The sequence below is a fragment of the Nycticebus coucang genome, chromosome 18 (assembly GCF_027406575.1).
Source record: "Nycticebus coucang isolate mNycCou1 chromosome 18, mNycCou1.pri, whole genome shotgun sequence".
NCBI lineage: Eukaryota > Metazoa > Chordata > Mammalia > Primates > Lorisidae > Nycticebus > Nycticebus coucang.
This window is the reverse complement of record NC_069797.1, coordinates 45,753,094-45,778,637: the sequence shown is the minus strand read 5'-3', so window position 1 is coordinate 45,778,637 and position 25,544 is coordinate 45,753,094. Positions and strand designations below refer to the sequence as shown.

At 40.2% G+C, this 25,544-nt stretch overlaps 1 protein-coding gene across 1 annotated transcript in view; it reads left to right on the top strand.

Annotated features, from left to right (window-relative positions):
- Window positions 1-25,544, top strand: part of ANKFN1 (ankyrin repeat and fibronectin type III domain containing 1) — a 434,680-nt gene that overhangs the window by 391,220 nt on the left and 17,916 nt on the right. The window contains exons 15-18 of the mRNA XM_053570655.1: window positions 3,208-3,374; window positions 6,048-6,198; window positions 7,763-7,931; window positions 18,243-18,409. Coding sequence (XP_053426630.1) covers window positions 3,208-3,374; window positions 6,048-6,198; window positions 7,763-7,931; window positions 18,243-18,409 — 654 coding nt within the window. The remainder of the gene's footprint in view (window positions 1-3,207; window positions 3,375-6,047; window positions 6,199-7,762; window positions 7,932-18,242; window positions 18,410-25,544) is intronic.

Below are 25,544 nucleotides of genomic sequence, written 5' to 3'. Positions count from 1 at the left end.
TCAAAACCACACGAAATTTGAGACCTACAAACGTGATACACACATTCTTGATTTCTTTGTCTGGAACACCAATAAATAAGCTGACCAGACTGGTTCTCAGGACCAATCCCTACTGGGCCATCACTCAATATGTCTATTTCCACATCATTTCCATCATCTAAAAATCTTCCATCCAGATATTCAGATTGTTAAAACAGTATGGTCACGTTCCTGCTTTCCCCAGGTTATCTAGTGAAATGAATAATGCGCAAGACTTCTCCTGGATCTGTGGATCCTGTTCTTTTACTGTTAGAAATTAAAATTGTCCAGATGATTTGCTCTTCACAAAACCATGTTGACTCCTCTTTAATGCCTCAGGATTTCCTGAAGGAAACTGAAAATTGATTGTTTGATGGGTCCTTCTCGTTTTTCCCAAAGATCAATAAATTGTCAGTCTTTAATTACTAAGGTCAACCCATGTTTCTCCCTTCCTGTTACAAACGCAGGCGTGTTTATGGCATATTTATCCCTTTCTAATCTTAAGGGACTTCTTTAGTTCTCCATGACTTCTCAGGAATAATGACCCATGGGTCTGTAGCCTCATCTGCTTGCTCAGCAAGTATCCCTAGAGTGTGCATCGTCAAATTCTGCTGATTTGAACTTCTACTTTTTTATTCCTTAACTAACCATTTCTGTCCCTTTGATTGGTTGTTCATTCTCCAAAATTCAACATTGACTGGAAGAAATCTACTTACCTGTGATCTGTTCAGAAGAGACAAGAAGGAAAACCTTAAAAAGTTCAACCTTACACATCCCATGATGTAAATGAGATCCTTCTTGATCATAAAACTGATTTTATTCCTAGTCTACTTTTTGTACCAAATGTTTTTTAAAAGTTGTTTAGATTTTGCTTTGCTGTACATTCTCCTTCTATCTTGCTGACAATTGTGACCTTTCTCATGTTGTCCCTCTTATGCTGTTCCCATGTGTCCTGTTCAAGGGATCTGGCCTGATTTCCACATTGGGCGCCTGTTTACACCGAAATATTACTGGATACTAAGGATACAAAGTAATAAAAAAATGTAGTCCTACCATTACTTTCTTTTTTTCTACATTGGGGGTTCATTGAGGGTACAAAGAACCAGGTTACATTGATTGCTTTTGTTAGATAAGGATCCTCCTGTAGTTGTGTCCCACCATTACTTTCACAGTCTAATTTAAAAGAGTAGAACATAAAAGAAGGAAAATATAAGTTAAGTCCTTCTTCTGCTGTATTTCTACATTGCCTCTGTTATAAAACTAATGAGCACATTGTGATCAGCTGTTTACTTATCTTCCTTGACCTCCTCGAGAGTAGTGATCACATCATGTTCATCTGAAATGCCAGTGCCTCCCAGAGTGCCTTCCACATTACAGGAACTCAGTATGTGTTGGAGAAAGGATGGGACAGAAAAGACATAACACAACAGCATGTTAGATGTTGCAGATAGTTAACTCTACAGAAGAGAGATCACTCCTTCAGAACATAGTGGCCAAGGAAAGCCCCATACCTTCTCATTCCACAGAAGTTTAAATAATTACTTTTGTTTTCCTTCTCACCTTTCCTGCATTTAGTGGTAAAGTTAATTCCCTTTATTTTATCATTTTTTTTAAATTTATTGATTTGTTTTTATTAATATCATTTATAATTGACAAATAATTATGTGTACAAAGTGATGTTTTGATATATATATGATATGAAATAATTAAATCAAGCTAATTAAAATTTCTATCACCTCACTTATTTATCATTTTTTTGTAGTAAGGCCATTTGAAATTTACTCTCATAGTTGAGAGAGTAAATTTACCATTATTGAAAACCAGGGTAAATTCTAGCCTACAGGAAAACCTTCCCTTACAGTTACCTGATTCATCACTCCTAACTTTGTATCCCACACCCCACTGCCTATTACCTACTGATATGGCAAAGGAGGGAGAGCATGTGTTTTTTCCAATTGTTTTTTATCTGAGTCCCTGCAGTTATATAGGGAAGCAAAAGTCATAGAGAAAATCATTCATTAGAAAACTGACTGCATATACACCAGAATTGCATTCAACATCCCTCTGTGTTTAACCTGATTGGCACTTCCCACTGCACAAGAAATTTTGTTCAGTCTTTGCTGCTTGTAGAATACTGTGATGTGAGAGTACAAGGCAAATGCAATGTAAATCCATCACAAGGCAAAATTTAAACTCTTATAAAAGATACAGGATTTTGTGATATTGATGAAGATGATATGGAGAACCCATCAAATCACATACAAAACCATTAACCACTGAAAAATAGAAGTGGTAACCTACAAAGAGCTCTCAAATGAACAAGGATTATACAGGGTGGCCATAAAGTTCATGTGCAATTTAAAATTGCACACAGCCTTTAGGGCTACCTTGTATAAGAGAATGGCTTGAATATCAAAATTTGAAAAACTGCTAGGAAAAAAATTATGAAGTCTTCAAATGCTTTTGCAAAAAGTATCCTCTTCATGATCACATTGTAAAAGTCAAATAGGAGTATTGTTTCAGCTATAATCCAATTTGGTCTAAAAAATTAAGCCCCCCCCCACCATCGATGCCTAATTCACAATGTCTTCATTCTCAGAATTAGTGCATAATTATAACTACAACTTACGTGTTACTAGTATAAAATAAACCTCTTGGCATTACTTTTTGTTTTAATTTTTAAGGTAAGGAGCAATCAAACCTTTTTTCCCAGTTACTATAAAATTTTGATTTTATTTGAATGGTTCTATTTAACAATGGACTTTTTAACCATCCAGAAATTGTGAAGCTGCCTGTAACTGCTTTGTCAGCTTGTACACTTACAAATGTATGTTTCTCCCGGCTGAGCAATAAGCCCTCCAACAACAGAAATTATGAATTCAGTTTTTCTTTAGGCTTCCATTATCACCAGCCTATTCCCAGTCACAACCCACACACCTACAGAACTGAGGGGAAAAAACACATAAAATACATTAAAGACTGATTACCTCACCTGGAAGAGAATTCTCCCAAAGGTAAGACTAGTTGTACCACCACCATTTCCCCAGAATTCATGATGGCACCTGAGGTTTCTCACCTAATTACTTAGCCACAGCTCCTTTCATTCATGACAGGCCTGTCTTAGAGAGGAAAAGGCCTGGAGATTGCCTTTTGAGATGGTTTTCTGTTTGTTTGCTTTTCACTCAACAGGATATTCTCTCCTATCACAAGAGGAGTCATCAGCGTCTCTCTCCTGGATTATATCTGGGTTACCTAAAGCTATGTAGCTCTGTGGATCAAATCAAAGTCCTTGTTACCCAGAAGTTGCCCAACATTCTCTGCCAGGTGAAGATCCGTGAAAACCATAACATTTCCCGGTAAGATGTCAGGAATTTCGATTTTTCTTGTGATGAAACATTGACTCAGGTGACCGGTTTGATGTGCCGGAAGGAAAGTGACATGTCAGTTTCTATAGTGAGATAACTTCAGGGACCACAGAGAAGCAGGGCAGAGCTGAGTGTTAACACTAGGATAAGGAAGTTTCACTTGTTAGTTGGTGGGAGGAATGAGCCCCTTAAAAGGGGGCAGTTACTTTCCTGTTACTTTCTCCTCTGCATTATGCACGGTAAAACCACTGAAGCCCAACTTGTTAATGAACAGATGACCTTTACTTTTTAACATTGCTATTTCCATTATCTTTTCCTTATAACCTAAAACAGACATTTTCTTTTTGTTCTTTTGTTTTTAAGTATCACCTATAGGAATGGGGTTCTTAGAGCTAATGATGCCCACCCCCCATCTTCAATAACCCCCCCTCCCTCACACTCTCCACCCCTGACCCTCTGGACTGAGGACTTTGTATATTTTCTACACCCCTTAGGATTCTCTAGGGAAGAAATGAAATAACAAGGCTTGAGCTTCTGGAAACTTACTCTATGGTTTAGCATTTGGTGAATTACCCTGTTAAGTTTTGGGAAAGTTGCCCAATCTTGGTGATCTGGCTCAACTTGACAGCTAATCTTCATAACAGCCCTCTGAAAGTGTTCTATCATGAATTGAATTGTGCTCATATGACAAAAGAAAGAGAGAGAGAGAAAGAAAAAAAGAAAGAGGAAGGAAGAAAGGAAAGAAGGGAGGGAGGAAGGAATGGAAAAGAGGAAAGAAAGAAGTAGATAAGAAAAGAAAAAAATCTGCATAGTTCTTCAAGCATCAAAGAGTATAAACTAGATCCTCAAATTCTAGTTACACCTATGGATTTGCTTAACCAAAGGAAACTCTAATTTGGTCATTTAAAATGCAGTGCTTACAATAGCAAGACTTTATTAACTAGTATAACGCACAAGGTTAATTAAAAAAGTAATACTTGATGACAATGGAGATGATGATGATGATGGGGGTGGTGGTAGTCTCTTTGAAGAACTCACTGACCATATTCTTGCCTTTCACTTGTCAACTACACATGGACTTTGAGTCTGCCATCTGGTGGTCACTTCTACCATCAACATTAGTTATCTCCTCAGCCCACAAAATGGTACATGGCTCATTTGATGGTTGACTTACGGATGTGCACTTGCATCGATTCCTTAGATTTGTGTCTTCAGGGCTTAGACTCCATCTCTTAGTGGTTATACTAACTAATTTCCCCTGGCCAGGGATCCAAGTTTCATTGTGACAGGGCTTTCATGGTATTCTTACTGGTAATTTATTTTCTAACTTGATTATTTATCTTATTTTAGCAATGTGATCCTTTAGGCTTTATATATGAAAGCCATCAACCTTTCTGTTAGTTCAACATCAGTGATGGGGTAAAAGAAATAAGTTCCCAAGCAGGTTCTCAAAGATTTCAATTATCTGGAAAGCCAATAGTATGCCCAGGTTTCAGTAAGATTTAATTTTGATATCTGCTTCTCTTATTGGGACAAAGGGTAAATTTTCCATTGTCTTGTCCAATGGGAAATGAAACAGATATCTTTAAAAAAAAAAAAAATTCTAAGAGGATAGTTAAAAGAGTGTAGTTTTTGATGAAAAGCTCATGCCACAACCAATTTGGTTTTCTGACCCACAGATTGGAGCCCAGGCAGTATAACGCTTTGGGAGAACCTCAGGGGATTTTCACAAGGGAAGGAATATATGTCAGCACCTTCTTTCTTTCCATTCCCTCGAGACGAGGGTTTTCCTTTTCTCTCCACTCTGCCCTTGACAGCATATTGCTGCTCCCTGCAGGGTTTGAGGGAGAAATTGGGCCAACTGAATCTGTTTTAGAGACCTGTACTAAAATACCTGTGGAAACAATGTTCCCCAAGAGGCATTTACCTCGATCTTTTCAAGCCTCTTTTGAAGAGCAGCCTTTGGGAGCAAAACACGTGTGCTTTCCTCCCACCACCATTCTTTTCCCTTCCCTTCTGCATGACATTTGGAAAAGTTCATTAGGAAGGATTATAGGGCACACAGAATAAAGACACAGATGACTGGTTCGTAAGGAGGGTGGAAGCGGTGATGTGTGTCCCCTGTTCCTTTTATTGGAATTGCCTGGTGTTCCTGTTTGTGCTTCTCTTCAAGCTTTTGGAAGGGGAGAGAAACCAAAATAGTCCCCATGATTACAACAGGCCAGGGTTGAAATGTGCCATGTGGTTGGTTGCCTGAGTTGGACCAGAATCTTGTGGTTACCCAACTGTGGAATTAACCAGCAGATGCCCCTGTGGTAAAATGTAGGATCTTGGACCTTACAGAGAATCTGCAGGCAAAGAATAATGAGGACAGTCAGGAGATGATTACAAAATATTTGAAAGCTCCCATATCAAAAACTGATTCATACAAATTAAACCTGCTGTTCTGAGGTGTATGTGGTTTGATAGGTAAACTAAGCTTAAATTGACAAAGCTCATTTAAAACTCTTTTGGGGTGGCAAAAAGTTCAGATTGCATGTATTGCATGGATTTTAAGCTACCAAGGATTGGCTGTCCAGGTTCTGGACATGTACACCAAGAAAGTTCTGAGTTGTATTCTGAACTTTTGTTTTATTTCTAATTTTAACTTGACTCAACATACAGAGAGGAGTGGGAATGGATCCAAAAGCTTTCTGGCTCTGAATCTATGGAAAGTGTGGATCATGCTTCTGACTGCTCCATGCAATTGTTCTTCTACGAGCTCCAGATGGCAGTGAAAGCGCTCCTTCAGCAGATCAATGTACCTCTGCACCAGGTACAAGGCTTTACCATTTTTATCTGCTTTTTATGGCTTGCGGAAACTGCACTGTAACATTAAACGTACTGAAGATATATATCAGGTATACATGAGACATATATTTGTATATATAAAGATATGTACTTATATGTGTATTAATTTTCATTTATTTAAACACCACTTTTCATGTGGATGCATGTTTCACATTTGATGCCCACCAATGGACACAGGCTGGACTTCTGGTCCTATTCTCTAGCTCCTCTGTGTTGACCTCTCTCAAGTTTTCTGGACCCCACTGTCCTTAAGCCAGGAAAAATTACTGGCTAATCTACTTTGAAAGACCCCGAAGCTCAGTTCAGGATAGCATAAAGCAAGGAGAATAAGTATATAAATAAGGGTGTACCCACACATACAAATTATTTAACCAAGAACAGAAGAATAATCGATTATACTATAATGATTAAGGCTATGCCAAGCTATTTTTTCATTAACAGAGAATTTGCTGTCAAAATTATTGTCTTATCTAAATAAAACGTGCTAATCTAATCTCCACTACTAAGCAACTTCAAGAAAAACTATTGGCACAAAAGAGAACAGTAAATGTTTGTTAAGTTCTATCTGGTAGGTTAACAAAATGTAGTATTAGAACTTTTTTGGTGGGGGGGAGGTCTATGTTCATCATTCCCTCCCTCCCCAAAACACAGACCAGGCACACACACACACACAGAGAGAACAAATTTTAGCCTGCAACCAGAATGCCATTACAAAATGATTGGCTCTCTTTAATTAAAAGAGAGAACCATGAACTGGCCTCTGATCGATGGAGGCGGAGGGATAAATTAGAGATTCCAAGAGTGTCCTTCGACTGGGATTGTGCTCTAATTTTAAGTCCATATGCAAGTCTAGTCCAAAATAGCCAAAACTAATGAAAACTAAATTGCTCAAGATGCCATAAAGACACCAGGGGAGCACGTGGATTATTCTGGGGCTGGCAGTGTGTTCACTAGGAGAAAATAAAAACACCAGCTCTACTTGTGACAGTAGATGCTATTAAAGGGTTTCTTTGACTTAGCAGGTTTGAAGCAGCTCATATTTCATTGGTGACTCGTGGGCTACATATACATGTTGGGAGAAGGCTGCCTAACTGGCTAATAGTGCATGCGACTTTTTTCTTTTCTTTTTTTTTTTGAATACTTGTAAAATTTTCTCAGTCCTTGGCCAGAAACTACATTTTTCCCCCTTAACCAGCTTAAATTGAAACTAGTGGATTTTTAATTCAATCCATTTTTGTTGCTTCATGTAATTATATTCATCATTTTGAAAAGCCCACAGAATGCAATCATTTTCTGCTTTTATAAGAAGCATAAATGTTGTTTTCAGAGTTTATGTGGAACATTACTGCCTTAAATCTTGATTTTATATAGCATTATTAAATGGGTTGAACCCTAATATTTATGTTGTATAAAAATTCCAAGCTTGAAGTCGTGTAATTTTGTTAGATGTTTTATGCCAGTTTGGTGTTGTTTATGTAAGTGCCATGTTGTAACTCTCCTATTTTTCCTCTGCGCGTGTCCCTCTGCAGGCAAGAAACTTCCGCCTCTACACACAGGAGGTGTTGGAAATGGGTCACAATGTGTCCTTTCTTCTCCTGCTCCCTGCCTCAGACGACGTCTGTACAGCCCCAGGACAGAATAATCCTTACACCCCACACTCAGGGTTTCTTAACCTCCCTCTTCAGATGTTTGAACTTGGTATAGTAGCTTGTTTCACCTAGAAATATTAACCCAGCCTCCTTATAATAAAATCACAAAGTTATATCTGTTCCCCCTTGTCCCAGTGGAGGGTCAATAAATCACATGATGGCTTTGGCAACAACCCTTCCTAGAACTGTGTACAAGTCTGAGAAAAAGCAAGGCTCCAAGATTATGTGCCTGAGCATTGATTATTGAAAGCTAGCTAAGGCCCAATGCAGAGGAACGAATTCCAAACAGAAAGTTCAGTTATCAGCCTATGCTTCATGCCTCCCCTTTGCTTTCTTAAAACATAAATATAAGAACTGATATTTTCATAAAAAGCACTGCCCCTTCTCTCTCTCCCCCCACCACCCTTTCCTCCATTCCCTCCCTCTTTCTCTCTCCCTCCCTTTCCTCCCTTCCCTCCCTCTCTCCCTCCCTCTTTCTCTCTCTCCCTTTCTCTTTCCCTCTCCTTACCCCTTCCTCTATCCCTCCCTCCCCCCTTCCTCTCTCCCCCTCCCCCAGCTCCCCACTCCCATCTGGGAAAAAATAATGAAATTAAAATACAAAGTGTGTATCACTTTGGAAGAAAAAAGCCTATACTTTTAAGTAGCACTGATTGATTAAATAGACTCTAATATGAAATAGACTCTACATTTCTCACAGAGCATTTGAGAAACAGACAGGGGCTCTTAGTATACAGTATTATGATTATAATGTGGGGTTCTGAATGGTGGAAGATCTTGTCTTGACTTTCAAAAATGAATAGCTTGGACTCCTGTTTCTCTACTTTTGCAGAGACCCCTGCTGCCCACTGAGAATGTGAATAGGGAGGCTTTGTCCCCTTCCCATGCTTCATCTTGCAATAGGCCAATAAGAGGCAATTAGCAAGTGTTCCATCAGTTCAAATGCATTGTACAATTTTTAGGAGGGAGAGTGAGCGGGTGGATGGAATGGAGGCAGACCCTCTTTGGATTGCTCTCCAGCCACCCAATTTGGAAGCAGACAAGGCAATTGCCTGAGTTTCATTTTGAAAACTGAGAATTGCTTAAGCCTCTCAGTTTCCCTTGCTCCAAGTTGAGATGCCCAAAAGCTGATGAGTAGCAATCGTTATTTTCCAGAGGAAGGAGGGTTCTTAAGAGAAGCTTGAATCACACTTGCAGACTGGGACTTGAGAGTCCTGGGTCCCCTATTGTGTGACACTGGCAATCACTTAACCTTCTTGCACCTTTTGTGTGTCACACAATTAATAACACTGGCCCTACCACTCCCAAGAGGCCTGGATATAAGTATGACCATTTAATGAGTTCCCCAGCCAAACGGCATTATTATTGCATGATAGAACAGCAAATTTGGTGTGAAATGTAGTTGGGGACAATCAACATCTATTGGGCACCTACTTGGAAATTTACAGTCGAGTAAGACTAAGTTTCTGCCTTCAAGGGCTTTCAGTGTGATGGCAGGAGTAAAATAAGAATACAAATTATTATAAAATGAGGTTGAATCTGCCAGAAATCATAAGTATTAAGTGAACTGAAAAAACAAAAAAAAGTACTTTTTGAAGAAGATATGAGAAAGCTTTTATGAAGTGTTATTTGATACTTGATGTGGATATGAAAGAAGAAATGTAAAAATATTAATAAACATACAGAAATAGAAAAGCTTTCTTGTCAGGGAGAGTAGAAGGAGCAAAGATATGAGAATAGAACTCAGAAAAAAGTCAGGGAAAGAGTAAGTGGACTAGTTGGGCTAGAGAAATGTGCAGAAACCTGTACAGACAGGATGGGGCCAGATTGGGCAATCTATTGAGAGTGAAGCTGCAGAATCTGATCAAGGGGTCAGCTCAGCACCTGTGGCTTAAGCAGCTAAGATGCCAGCCACATACACCTGAGCTGGTGGTTTTGAATCTAGCCTGCCCTGCCAAACAACAATGATAGCTGCAACCAAAAAATAGCTGGGCATTGTGGCAGGCACCTATAGTCCCAGCTACTTGGGAGGCAGAGGCAGGAGAATCGCTTGAGCCCAGGAGTTGGAGGTTGCTGTGAGCAGTGATGCCACAGCATTCTACCCAGGGTGACAGCTCAAAGCTGTGTCTCAAAAAAAAAAAAAAAAAATTGAAAGTAATCAACAAGAGTAGACAACCATTTAAATGAAGAAAGGAGAAGTTTTCAGCCTCAGTGACTGTAAGCATATTGCTTCCTTTGCCAGAAATAAGGAAATCAGAAGAGAAAATGGTTTGGGGAAGAAAAGTGGGGCTTTATATTTTGTGTCTGAAGGTACTAAATCAACATCTAAGTTGACATATCCCATTGTAGTAGAAATGCCAGAGAGAAAATTGAATACTAATTTAGTACAAAAATCTGTCCAATGTCTACTAAAAACAGGGGGAGCTGTGAAAGTGGATGATTTCCCAGGGATAGCTAATTGACAGAGAAAAGAACTAACAAAAACACTTCATCGGAGAGCTAACCAGAATTGCATTCTGGGTGAAATAGACATTTTTGTTCCAATATTACAGGCAAAAATATAAGAAATTCATTTTTCCATGCTGCAATGGCCTTGGTGACAAAAACTGATAATTTGCTGCCAACTGTAATAATATATGCCTCCTAAGGCCCTAGAGGCCTAAGTCTTGCAAGCATCCTCTCTGGCCTGTGAGGACTACACACTCTTGTTGGGCAACCACCCCGTTGTACTGTTATTACTCTCTCCTCTGTAATTTGGCAAAGTCTGTTAACATCCATTTCTTCTCTCCATTCATTCGTCCATTATTCATCGAGTAACCTACCATGTGCCAGGAACTATTCCAGACACTGAACAATCGACAATGAACAAACTCTTCATGGAGCTTACATTCTAGCCAGGGAGACAAATAATAAAACCAATCAACAAACAATATTATAAGTATCAGAAAAGAGACGGTTACAAAGAAAAATACATCAGGGTAAGGGACTAGAGTGAAGTGGTGGGGGCTGCAATTTTACACAGGATGATCTGGGAAAGCCTCTCCAAAGAAGATGCATCTGAGCAGAGGTATGATGTTTCCAGGCAGTGGGAACAGCAAGTGCAAAGACTTCAGAGGAAGAGTGTGCTTAGCTAAGGAGTCAGCAGACCCGCAGAATAGTAAACAAGAGCAAGGAAGACAGGAGATGAGATCAGAGGGCACAGGAGCCAGGGCATGCAGGGCTTCACAGGCTGTGATAAGGAATTTAGATTTGACTTTAAGTATACTGGAAATATAATGGAGTATTTTCAGAAGTAGAATAACATAGTAAAAGCTCTGCAAAATCCAGTAGTTCTCCCCCTCAAAAAAAAAAAAAAGTTTAACTTTGTTTAACCCAGCATTTTCCTTTTTCATTTGACTATGACCAGCCATTTTTGGCATGGAACCTATTAAAAATCCACAAAACAGATACTTTGGGATATGGTGACCAAGCACAGTGCTTCTCAAACTTTAACCTGCATGACAATCACTTGCAGAGCTTGTTAAAATACAGATTCCTGGAGCTCAATCTCAGACATGCTAAGTCTGGCTTATTTTACACTTCTAATAAGCTCCCGGGTAATACTCATGCTGCCAATCCATGCAGCTAGCAGCACTGCCTCGGTCATAGAGAGAAATACATAAAGACAGAGTGAGAGATGTGGTTAGTGTAATGACACGGCAGAATCCCACTGCATCTGGGGATGGCCCGCTTTACCTCTTCTTATTGCTAATAGCAATGTAAGACCATCAGTTGCTATCCTTCATGCATAAATACCAAGCCATAGATCAATGCCTGGATCTCATTAGTTCCTGACTTTCACATGGTTTTTCCTAGAATGAGAGATACCTTCTTATTCTCTTGGTCTTCCCTTGCTGCCATGTCATTGGTAATGCAACAGATTAATGTAAGTTTCCAGAAAAGACAACTTGGTTGGGTGTGATTTCATTGACATGAACAGTTCTATTAGTCCTTTTGTTTGTTTTAGAGATCAGGGGAAATGTGGCCAGTATCAGGAAATTAATATACTTTCTAGCACGATACTTACTGTACTTCAACACCACCAGAAACAATTTCCAAAACATTCCTGGGTCTTAATAAGAATCATGACAAACTCCATTGTATCCCCAAGCAATCAGAGCTTTCCAGGAGGTATATTATCACAGCTACGTCCTATATTAGGCATCAGCCTACTAAGAATTTAATAATGCCCTATATAGGAATTCTAAGGGCTTGGTATAATAAACCCAAACTGCTCTAAGAAGGATGCTAAGAATTTTTTTGTCTTTATTTTTGTTTTTATATATAGAAACTTCCATTTATTGGTAGTTCCATAGTAAAGGGTCAAGAGATAGAGTAAGCATTTCTAAGAAAATAGAGAATGTTTTTGGAAATTCAATCAGAACTCAGAAAATTTAATAACCATGTGGGAATTCTAATGAAACTTGAAAAGGTGTGAATTATGGGAATATGTAAATTATAACAGAATAAAAGGCTGCAGAATATTTTGGTTTGACTTGTGCAAGTCATCCCTATCCCTGTGAAAAGATTTGAGATTTGACAAAATGACAATGTCCCTGCCAGTGGCCTAAATGAATTATAAATAACTTGCTAACCAGCTGTGGAAAACTGTATAGCACTTAATAGATCTAGCAAGGACAAAATGATAAAGGAGCTTAGCCCTCTGTCTCCTACAGCCAAGACTAGACTGGAGCAAAACTACAGGTTATTCCTTCCCAGGATTGCTGTGGGATCAAGATAGACTGTCTAATGGGAGGATGTTGTGTGATCTGGATGAGAAGGGTTAGCTGTGGCCAAATGGGAAAATTTCACCCAAGACCCATCCCTCTTTCCACAACCTGAGGGCTGACACTTCACCATCCCTTGAGTACGAGCAGGATAGGACCTCTTTTGTATTAAAGCATGTGCCTGGGGGTCTATAAGCATCACTATTTACACAGCTCCCAGGAACAAAAGGAAAAGCAACATCATACACCCTTAGAAACTGTGACCAGTGGTGTGGCCTCTTGGGGATTTACCCAGACTGCAGTGAGGAGGTCACCCTGCCCTGACCCTGTGGGCAGTCACAATTGACAGTAGGCTGACAGTGAGGAAGTTGATTTTTATTGATTTCCTTGGCTTTATGATTCATACTAATTGGACTAGAAAGACAAAAAAATAGGGAATTTTTTTAATAGCTTCACGGCTGGTATATATTTTATACTTGACTTGTATTGGCTATATCCTTCATTCAGCAAGCATTACTGAGCTTCCCCTGTGCAAGGTACTGTGCTTGGGTTGGACACACAGACATTACCGTGGCATAGTAGACGTTCAGAGCCCACTAGGAGATGCAGGCCTCTCTACCTAGACTCCTAACATAATGAGAGCACTGCTGTAAGAGTTAAGCTGTTGAGTTTCAGGGGGAAGACATCGAATCATTCCTTACAAATATAACACTTGAGCTGAATCCTGATGGATAAATAAACATTCAAAAAGGGAAAGGAAAGGCAAAGCAGAAAAGGAAAATCATTTTAAGCAGAAGGAACAGCCCACACAAAGGTTTGGAGAACTGAGAAAGTGCAGCCCAATGAAATATAATATCAGTAGCTCATTGTGATGGATGCCTAAGGTATCTGAGGAAGAGTGACAGAAGATGAAACTAAAAGTTAAAAAGATCAAAATCACAAAAGACTACTTATGTAATCCTACAGAGGTTAGACTTTCACCCGTAGGCAATGGGGAGTGATGAAAAGATTTTAAGAATAGGGATGATATGATCTTACTGGATTTTGCAGCTCTAAGGAGGATAGATTACAGGAGAGCTAAAAAAGAAAGAAAGAAAAGAAGGAAGGAAGGAAGGAAGGAAGGAGAGAAAGGAAAGGAGAAAGGGAAAAGGAAAAGGAAAGGGCTGAGACTAGAGACGATAAAACAATTAAGATGTCACTTTACTAGTCCAGGTGGGCAATGATAAGATCCCGAACCAAGGCAGCCACAGTGGGGATGTAGAGGAGAGAGCAGAGGCAAGCAGAATTCAGGAGATAAAATCAATGGGACTCTGGGATTCATTTGATGTGGTTGAACACCAAAATGGAAGCAGCAGAGAGTCTGAATGAGGGTGCTGAGATGGAGAATATTGCCATCTACCAAAATACTACGCAGTGTAAGGGAGGAACAGGTTTGGGCAAGAGGAGAGATAGTGAGTTCAGTTTGACAAATGATGAGTTTTGAGGTGCCTGTGGAATCTCCAGGCAATGTGCCTAATGCAATCGAGGCCACAGGCTTGCAGGAAGTGGTATAGTCTCAACCTTCTCTCCTGATGCCCATTTTACATGATTTAGAACATTCCTGTATTCCAACTGCCAATTCATTCACTAACAGGAATCTTTAAGGGGCATCTGGTGCCTAGTTCTTTCTGATACCTTGGCAAAGAATCATGGAATTGGCCGGGTGCAGTGGCTCACGCCTATAATCCTAGCACCCTGGGAGGCTGAGGCAGGTGAATTGCTTGAGCTTGGGAGTTTGAGACCAGCCTGAGGAAAAAGCGAGACCCGGTCTCTACTGAAAATAGAAAAACTAAGGCAAAAGGATTGCTTGAGCCCAAGAGTTTAAGGTTGCTATTAGCTATGACACCATGGTACTCTACCCAGGGCAACAGCTTGAGACTTTGTCTCAAAAAAAAAAAAAAGAATAAAAACAAAGAATCATGGAACTAAACTGACCCAAGGAGGTTATCTCATTGATTCCTTGGCTTCGAAACTAGGCCACATGACCCAGACCGATGAATTTGAGTGAGTTAAAGATGCTTAGGAAAAATATTCTAATCCCAATTCTGTTCTAGCGTTTTAACTACTAAATACCTCATTCTTCCAGGGGTATAAGAAATAAACATTTATTTTGTATCTGGCATGTGCCAGACACTGAGCTGGGCATTTTTGACACATTTTGTTATCTAATCCTAGATAGGCATTATGATCTCTGTTTTAGACATGAGAAAACTGAAGCCCCCAGAGGTTACATGCCCACCACCACACAGGTGTAAGTGGCAGAACTATGATTACACCCTTTGCCTTTCCTTTCCCTTTTTGAATGTTGGCCTGACAACCCAAGCCCATGCACATGCCATTCCACCATGCTCCTAGTACTGACACCAGTCACATTTTAATCTGTCACCGTCTTTTACAGAAAAAAAGAGGCAGAAAAACACGGCAGAAAATTAGTCTTCATTTGCAAATTACTAACAAATCGTGTGGTCCAGATAATGACATTATTGTAGCCTTATACCATTTTGTCTGTAAAATGCATGTGATTCACATTTTAAAAAATTAGAAGCTTCCAGTCTATTTCTCCCCGCCTCAGTGATGGCTACCAAATGTATCATTGCTAAACCACAAAAGACTATGTTAAAGTAACATTTGTTGAAGTAACATAAAAGACATGAAAACCACCAGAGCGGGAAACTGAAGCATTATAGTTGAAACCTCCTCATAACTCACTTGTGGTGCATGGCAGGGATGGTGTGGGTGCTGTGTGCTGGGAGACCACCCACTGATCCAAGGCTCCGCCACAAAGAGATACAAGAGAAAGTTCTCTTAAGAATTCAGATGGGACTGATAAGTGTTTCTTTAAAAAAAAAAAAATTATTCAGTGCCTCTCCCTATCTTCCCAGTCGCATTTTAGAAAGAAAGGGGGGGGCTTTTTTTTAACCACTCACTTTGGAAAGGCAAAGTGTGAGACACTGCACTCTCCTCACTCTCCAGCCAAGAGAGGACATCTGTCAAGTGCTAATAGGACATAATCCCTCCCTTGAAAGGCATAATGACACATTCAGGAAGCTACAAAGTAATGATGACTCCTTCCTGAGAAGCTCCCAGGGAATCTCACAGGCCTGAAACACACCTTTCCAAACAGGAAAATCAAGCACACCACCAGAAAACAGAGAATGGAGGGAAAGAGGGCTCTTCAGGGGAAGGGGCCACCTCTTCAGATTAGCTTGTGCATTTATTTGTTCATTTCACTCAATAAACATTAGTTGAGAAGCTACAATGTTCCAGGTTTTAAGGAAATAAAAGATAATAAGATCCACGGTTCTGGCCCTTGAAGAAATCACAGTCTAATGCCAAAGCGGTCAAGTAAACACACAAGTACGATGGAGCAGGATAAGTGTCATCATACCTTTAGAAACAAGCGCTCTAGGAGCACAAAGGTGGGAGAAACTAGCTCCACCTAGAAGGGGGATGTCAATGAAAAGTCACTGAGGAAAAAATATTTACAGCGAATCTTCAAGTATCAGAAGCTAAAGCCATATTTAAAAATGTAGAAGTATAAAAGGGCTTGTACATTCAGCTTGACCAAAGCTTAGAATTGCTGTAAGGTTGGGTGGTGCCTGTGGCTCAAGGAGTAGGGTGCCGGTCCCATATGCCGGAGATGGCAGGTTCAAACCTAGCCCCAGCCAAAAACCAAAAAAAAAAAAAAAAAAAACGAATTGCTGTAAGGCTGGGGCTGAATGGTGGTCGCATGATGGGAGATGTGATTGAAAATATATTCCAATCCGGGCGGCACCTGTGGCTCAGTGGTAGGGCGCCGGCCCCATATACCGAGGGTGGCGGGTTCAAACCCGGCCCTGGCCGAACTGCAACAACGACAAAAAAAAATAGCCCATAGTCCCAGCTACTCAGGAGGCTGAGGCAGGAGAATCGCCTAAGCCCAGGAGTTGGAGGTTGCTGTGAGCCGTGTGATGCCACGGCACTCTACCGAGGGCAATAAAGTGAAACTCTGTCTCTACGAAAAAAAAAAAAAAAAGAAAATATATTCCAATCCTAGATTGCAAGGGCCTTTCTTCATGGGGAAAAGATGTTTGGATTTTCTCCTAAAGAAGAAGCCCTGTAGAGGTCATTAAGCAGGGAAATAGTATGCGAAGCTCTGTACCTGTTATTTACTGAGAGGGCTTATGAAATCAGTTCTTCCCTGGGTTGGGCCAGGAAGTGATAAATGGAACAGAGAAGATGGAAAGGAAGGATCTGTCACCACAGAGAAAATCAAACCCAGGACAGGCACTGCCTGAGTTAAGAACCACCTCCTTAAAATGGGGCACAGCTGGAGTAAGAATGAGCCCGAGGCCCCCATCCTATTCTCTTCCTCTTTCGTATGAGGAAAGACAAACAGAGCAGGTGACCCTTGCACTCACCTAAAATGTATCCTCAAGCAAACCAAGGTTGGAAGTATAGGGTGCACAGAACTCTCTCCGTCTGCGGGGAAGTAGGGCTTCCTTGCTGCGGTACAAAGATTACTACCATTTTCAGGTAGTATCCTTTTAGCTCCCCTAAATGGCTAGATCTGGGTCTCAGGAATTGACAGGAAAGAGGCACAAGGACAGTAATTAGATAATTCTTCCTAGAATTCCTCACCAAAGAAATCAGGATAAAAAATACCGTTATAGACTTACTGAGTTATAACAGCCCCTTTTCCAAAGTATGGAACACACTGGTACCCAGAGTAAGAGAGGTTGCTGAGTTTGCTGGAGAATGACTCTCTCAATGCCCAGGAAGAAACTGACACTACAGTAGTCTGAATCGGGGTGTTTTCTCATCCTATTGGAATCAGAATTTATGGTATATGATCAAAGCTGCTCAGAAAAATATAGAAAATCTGACCACGTCGGGCTGGCTGCACCAGGCTCAGTCCTACACTGCTCTGATCCTCCTAGAAAAAGGCAAATGGTGGAGAGGAAGTTTAGACTCTTTTCTGCAGTCTCTTTTGAGAAAGGAAGACCAAGTCTGCTGAAGATGCAAATGGTCTCTCCAGGCAACCGCTCACATTGTCCTTCCAAAGGAGCTGGGAAGGGAAGGGGCAGAGGAGGATCAAAGCTTCCATCGGTCTTTAGAGAAGTTTTGCAGTCAGACAAAAGACACTCTGAGAAAAGTGTGTCTTATATCTGCTGGGGGTTCAGTCTTGGAAATCAGACGGGGAAACCAAAACTGGGTTTCAAATTGCTACTTGGCTTTTTTTCTTTAAAGTGATAAGCAAGCTTCTTTTCTCAGCCTGTGTATACATATGTATAATCAGTCCCAACTTTAGGGGAAAGTCCACATTAACTGCAGCCTGAGCCAACCTCCCTGCCCCATACCTTACTGGGAGTTGGGAAACCTTAAAAGGGAATACTGTCTAACTAAAGCCAGACAACTGGCCCCTTAAGAGCACATTTATAATTTATTTATGGCTTAATATTTTCCACTGATAGGATTAATAAATCATGTTTTCATTCAACCTGTTTTCTCTGAGGTATGAATTTCTCTATTTTGATACCAGATCTTAACATGTTTTATTTTGCTTGTCCATTTTCCAGTTCATTTTTGCAGCTACAGAGAGAAATTTATTAGTCTGTATTGCCGCCTTTCTGCTGTCGTGGAGCTGGATTCTCTGAATACCCAACAGTCCCTGAGGGAAGCGATCTCAGACAGCGAGGTTGCAGCTGCCAAACAAAGACACCAGCAAGTGTTAGATTTCATGCAGGTAACTGTTTGTTCTGACGTAAAAGGAAGGAAGAAGAGGCAGGGTGGGAGATGTGAAACACTGACCATGGGAAAGAACAGCTGTCTGGGCAGATTCAAAGATCACAGTAGGAAAGTAGCCCATTGAGTTGGTTAAAATGGAGAGTTCAGGGAAATGTGACTTTTTAAATAAAGGCTTAAGAAAAAGTTACAGCAAAATCATTACTAAGAACTGTATCAGCCACCATGGTAGGTAATGGTAGCTTTCTGCCCTACAGAGAAAAATCACCTCAAGAAGTAGTGACCAGGTTCGGTGCCTATGGCTCAAGCGGCTAAGGTGCCAGCAACATACACCTGAGCTGGAGGGTTCGAATCCAGCCCAGGCCCACCAAACAACAATGACGGCTGCAACAAAAAATAGCTGGGTGCTGTGGTGGGCACCTGTAGTCCCAGCTACTTGGGAGATGGAGGCAGGAGAATTGCTTGAGCCCAGGAGTTGGAGGTTGTTGTGAGCTGTGATGCCACAGCACTCTACCCAGGGCAACAGCTTGATAGAGAGGAAGGTTAGACAGCTTGAGGCTCTGCCTCAAAAAAAAAAAAAGAATAGTGATCAAAATATTATTCTTCTCTGGTAGGCCACTGATAATTTCAACAGAAAGAAAAATTGTATTAATTAACTCAATATATCAGAGGGGAAAATAATGATTTATGTTAACCCAAATCCAGTTAGACCTAAGATTCCTTGTGATTTGGACATCTTTCCAAGAGAGTTGGTACTTTGATATGTAGCTCTAAGGTTAAAAAAACGTGTTCCCTATGCACAGTCTTGTGTGGAAAGGCCTCATGGTGATATCTGATGGTCTTGTGAAAGGGGTACTGACTAGTAGTCAAGAAAATTTAGATGTGGCCTCAAATTGCCTCTTCATCCCTTGGCTGAATCTTAGGATCTTTCTATCCATTAGTTACCAAATTCACAAAATGAGTATAATAGTAATAGCCCCATCAAAAATACCACTAGGATATATATTCAGTTCAATTTGATAAATATTTTTTAAACAATCAGGTGTCAGGTACTGTATTGGAGATACAAAGTTGCATTAGGCAAAGTCCCTGACCTTAAGGAGTTTAGATCTACTGGAGTAGATAAGAAATGTGTATAAATACTATTCGTAAAGTGTGTTAGGTGCCAAAAGAGCTATATGCCCCCCCCACCCAAAAAAAGTTCTGTGTCCACACAAAAAAGTAAAAATTTGCTTTCACTTATGGGTATCAGAAAGGTACCATGGAGGATGTAATTGATATCTGCGGTCAGCCTACAAGGCTAGGTTAGATTACAGTGAGGTGAAATAGAATGCAGAGCAAAGAGAAAATATAAACAGATAAGGCAGTGAGAGTAGAAAAATAGTATTTGGGGAATGATAAGTAGCCAAGGTTAGTTGGGGCAGAAATTGAGTGACAAATGGTAATAAGAAAGTGGCAACGGTGAAAGATAGCAATGAAATCAGATCACAAGGGCTTTAGAAATGCCAAGGTAAGAAATTTGCATTTATTCTGTAGGCCATAAAGAGCTAGCCAAAGTTTGGTAGAAAGTTAAGTTAAAGGCTTTCCTAAGCTCTCTTTAGGATAGACAGATTGAAGCAGGGAGGACCATTCCTCCCATATACACTGGGTGTGGTCATACCGGTTGTTGATTATAAGCATTCATTCTGATTGGCCATGCTTACCAAATAATTTGCATATCTTTCCTGGATTTAAGAATGTGACTAAAAGCAGAGAAACCAGACAAGAAACTATTACGACTATACAGACAATAACAACTTAAGATGAGGAAATGTTGTGAAGTGTGAACAAATAAATCTACGTTCCAATCTCCTCATCTACTAAATAGAGATGATGATAATAATAGCACTATTTCTTAGTGTTACTAAGAGCAGAAAAAACACATGTAAGGCACTTGGCAAAATGCCTGGCACATGATAAGTATGTACTAAGTTGTATATTCATTCATTAACAAGAAGGAAGAAGCCTCCAAATACAGCTATGCAAGGGGTAGGGGTTTAAAAGTGCTCAGGAAAAAGATATTTTGGTTTCCTAATAAGGTAATGAGCTGACAAATCTTTAGGATGATCATACTTTCCTCATCCTGTAAATCAGGTCATAGATGACCTCTCAGATTAAGAAAATAAACTTTCAAAAAGTTACTTGCTCTCTTGACCTGAAAACATAGGATTTAGAAATTTAAAGCACGGGCCTCATTTATTTTATTTCCACTAAAAATGGAGCATAAATGGTGGAGACTGAGTTGGGAAAGGAGGAATACAGCATGGGGAGAATGGAAGAGACTGGCTTATCTTTTGAACCCAATATGTGAAGGATAGTAGCACATAGTAAGAATAATAATGAACCAGAAGTCAAGGGACACATATTTTTAGTCCTAAATCTTCTGACAAACTCTGGAGTACTGCGCAATTCATTGGATCTCCAGGGCCTCAATTTCCTCCTGTGGCAAAATGAAAAGATTGGCCCAGGTGTTTTCTACAGGCCTAGTTGGCGCTAACATTTTATGACCTAACCAGAAGTGTTCTTAGAGAAACACTTCTCTACCCATGCCTTAGATTCTATTTCTGCCTTATTCCACGTAAGCCTCCCTGGATCCAGTGTGTTCCTCCAATGAGGAAGCTGACTTTCTTCAGTCTGTTGTGGTCTCAAACCCCTCCTGGAATTCTTGGCTCCATGCTTAGTCCCTGACTACTACCCTTGCACCTTTCTTTTTCATTAAGCCTAGAGCTGCACTGCCTTTCTCTCTTTCTTTTTCATCGCATCATGTAGCAGGCTGGATAAAGGCAGGCCAGGGATACTTCAACATTCCAGCCTGCTGTGGTCTCTCCCACAGATAGAGGGAAGTATACAGTCCCCTCTATATACTCCTGTTCTAGCCAGCCAGGTATACCAAGACTTGGATAAAAGCCAATTCCCAAAAGGTCCAAAAATTAACTTTGTGGCCAGAGTGAAACCAGACTGTCTTCCTGCACCCATAGCCTTTGTGGCCCATCCTGCTCCACACCACATGGATAACCTCAATGAGTAGAGATCACTCACGGTCATCTCTCCCCTTATCTATGTTGACTTCTCAGTGTCCGTGTGTCTGTCTCTCTCTCTCTTCCCCTCCCAAAATGAAAACCAGCTGCAATCATTCATTCATTGGTGTTCATAGCTCAGCCCACTACACACCATAACCTGCAGAGGTGACCACCAGTCGTGAGAGCGTTTGTGTGATTCCAGATCTAAGACAGTGTTGAAGTCACTACACAAACCAAACATTGTAAAGTCCAAAGGGGTCTATGTAAATACAGTGAAGAAAAGAAGCCAAGGAGTACAGAGAGAAACTGGGGGAGGGCTGGACTTGGGGAGGTATAGAAAGTCATAGATAAGGTGTACAGGCTTTACAGACAGCACGTGCAGCACAAATGTCAAAGTGTGGAGATCTGGAGCTTGGTGTATTTCGAGCTGCTGAAGTCTAAAGGGCAATTAGGCTATAATTTATATACTGTAATGCTCCAAATTCTCCTAAGCTGTAATAGAAACACAGCTCATTAAATATAGCCAATCTATCATCCCCTCAAGCACCTTGCAGCTGCACTTGTGAGAAAACCAATCACCTTTACATTTTAATAAAAATATTATCTTGCCTGAGTACAGAGAAAGGAGTATAATTTATGTGATGAAAACTGAAAGTTTTAAAGAGCAGAGTGAGAAATGGATGCTGAACTTTAATCAACAGACCCAGGCAGTTCATGGTCTTTCCTTTTTAAAATGTGTCAGCAAGTCTTTAGAAGCTGAATCTGGACCTTAAAATCAGGGGGATTATGTTGTCAGTTACTTTCAGATCGCGTTATAAGGTAAAATGGGTGAAAACCGGACTTCTTTTGGAGCAATTAGCTAAGTCCCGTTAAACTCACTCTACAGGCCTCCCTGTATCTGTTTTTCTTTTCTTCAGTTAAGAACTCTTCACCTTATCACGGAAAAAATTTAAGCAAATGTAGTTTCTTTTTTTTTTTTTTTTTTGGCCGGGGCTGGGTTTGAACCCACCACCTCCGGTATATGGGGCCAGCACCTTACTCCTTGAGCCACAGGAGCTGCCCGCAAATGTAGTTTCTATACAAATGTTTTTAACATCTACATTAAATCTATCCATCCTCAGCAATAGGACTAAAACAATCTTATCCAAAGAGAACAGGTGGATTATTTATTAATAATTATATAGTTATAATTGTATTAGTTTCCTAGGGCTCCTGTAACAAATAACCACAAACTATCTAGCTTAAAACTACACAAATGCTTCCTCTAACACAGTTCTGGAGACCAGAAATTTGAAATGAGAGTGTTGGCAGGGCTGCAGTCCCTCTGGAGACTCCATGGGAGAATCTATTCTCTGCCTCTTCCAACTTCTGGTGGCTGTTGGCATTCCTTAACTGTGGCCACATCACTTCCATCTCTCCTTCAGCGGTCACATTGCCTCCTTCTGTCTGACATACCTCTCTCTCTCTCCCTCCTTCACTTTTCTAGGAATGTCCTTATGAAGACATTTGCTGTTGGAATTAGGGCCCACCCAGACAATCTAGGATAAACGCCTCTTCTCCAAATCTTTAATGTAATCACATATTTTGCCATATAAGGTATTATTTAAAAAAAAATTTTTTTTAAGAGACAGAGTCTCATTCTATCGCCCCCAGTAGAGTGCCATGGCATCACAGCTCACAGCTCATAGCAACCTCCAACTCCTGGGCTTAGGCAATTCTCTTGCCTCAGCCTCCCAAGTAGCTTGGACTACAGGTGCCCGCCATAACACCTGGCTATTTTTTGTTGCAGTTTGGCTGGGGCCAGGTTCGAACCCGCCACCCTCAGTATATGGGGCCAGTGCTCTACTCAGTGAGCCAGAGGCACCACCTGGTATTATTTAATTTTTTATCATATTGAGTAATAGTCACAGATTCTAGGTGTCAGGGTATGGATATATCCTGATATGTCCATATTCAGCCCATTATAGTAATCATGATTGTCATTATAACAATTAGAAATTTTCTAACAATGTATAGTTTATAAAATATACTCATCTAGGGTGGCACCTGTGGCTCAAAGGAGTAGGGCACTGGCCCCATATATCAGAGGTGGCAGGTTCAAACCCAGCCCCGGCCAAAAAAATGCCAAAATATATATACTTATCTACATTATATAAGTTAATCCTTATAATAACTCTGTTTGAGAGCAGAGATCTAATTAATCAGGTAACCATTCCACTCATTCATTGGTTCATTTATTCATTCACTGAGTAGTCATGTTTTGAGTACATACTGACTCTGCACAGTTGAAGGCAAAAAATACAAAAACACAATCCTCATCCTTGACAAGCACTATAAAAGCTGTCCAGTAGTGTAATGCCTTTAAAATAACTCTGAGACAAGCATATGCTATATGAGGTAGAGCCAATAAAAGCCAGCTGCGACAGCAATAATCTCATTGGGAAAAATTCATCTGAGTCTTAGCTGGGATTCCCACTTTGGCTTTACCCCAAACTTCAGATTTCTCCCTTCTAAATGGCTTAGTGCCTCCTATGGGCCTGCCCACTGTTGAACTTCCCACCCAACTGATCAAGCTAACAAAACCTAAAGCTCAAGCTCATGCTTTCCTCATTAGCCCTGAATACTATATTAAGCCCTGTCACCCTGGTACAGAACTAGAGAGCAAGGGAAAAGGACCATTGGCCACATGGTGCCTTCACAGGTTCCCTCTAGTTGACCTTTCACTCTGAAGATGGCAGACTGAATGTCACAATTTCAGACTCTACTCTGTGTTTTTAGAGAGCACCAGGTTGGTGGACGTTCTCTAAATAGTAGCTTTTAAGTACTGATTAAAGATGTAGGAAAGAATTTTGAAAATAAAATATAACACCAGGTAGTACTTTATCTTTAAAACCTCTACAATCAGAGAGAGATCAACCTTGCATTATTTATACAATGAACACCTTCTTTCTGGAGGGCGAATGACACTAACTTAAAGGTGTCATGCTCCTGAAAAAATAAATCATAAAGTATTAGAGCTGGAAGAGACCTTAGACATCATCTGGTCAACTGCTTCATTTTATAGTTGAGTAAATGGGCCCAAAAGAAGTGAATGGCTTGCGCAAGGCATGCAGTGAAGTTAGATACAAAGCCTACTACAAGCTCCAGAGTTCTAAGAAAAAAAAATATATATATGTAACTAACAGTCTCTCCTTCAAGATAGAATAACCAAAATCTCATGGCCAGTGTCTATCAAGATCTAACAGAGAACATTTGTAATCTATAGAGAAAGATTAGATTTTTGTGTCTGATTTGAGCCAATAGGCTTCAAATAAACTTGTATTATACTTTATAATGAAAATGTCATTAAACTCACTTTGGTAAGCCAGCAATCAAAATGTAACTGTCTTGAATGAACTACCCTAAAAGTGTAAAGATGTTAAAATTACTTAGGAATAAACTATTTAAGGCCAGGCATGATGGTTGATGCCTATAATGCTAGCACTTTGGGAGGCCAAGGCAGGAGGATCACTTGAAGCCAGGAGTTTGAAACCAGCCTGGGCAACACAGTGATACCCCATTTCTGCAAAAAAATTAAAAATTAGCCAGGTATAGTGACATGTGCCTATAGTCCCACCTATTCAGAAGGCTGAGGCAGGAGGATCATCTAAGCCCAGGACTTTTGAGGTTGCAGAGAGCTATATGACACCACTACACTCTAGCCCGGGCAACAACGCAAGACCCTATCATAAAAAGAAAATTAAGCTGTTTAACCTGCTTTGTACTTTAGAAGCACTTTATATATAAGAAAGTGATAATCCTAAAATACAAAGTTATTTCTTTTCTGTGAACATAGGTGTTCAAAGATCTCTACCTTGAAAAATATTTCAGTAATGCTTGGCTTTTCTAGTTCACATATGAGAACTAGAACTACATTTCTTTCTTAAGGTATTCTGAAATTCAAACCTTATCATATGCCTTCCCTACAATACCCCCATGATGAATATTTCATTATATGCTAAGAACTGATGATTATTTATGTGTGTGAGCAATGTACCTGCGATACTACAAGGAACTTACAAATTCATCATTTCAACC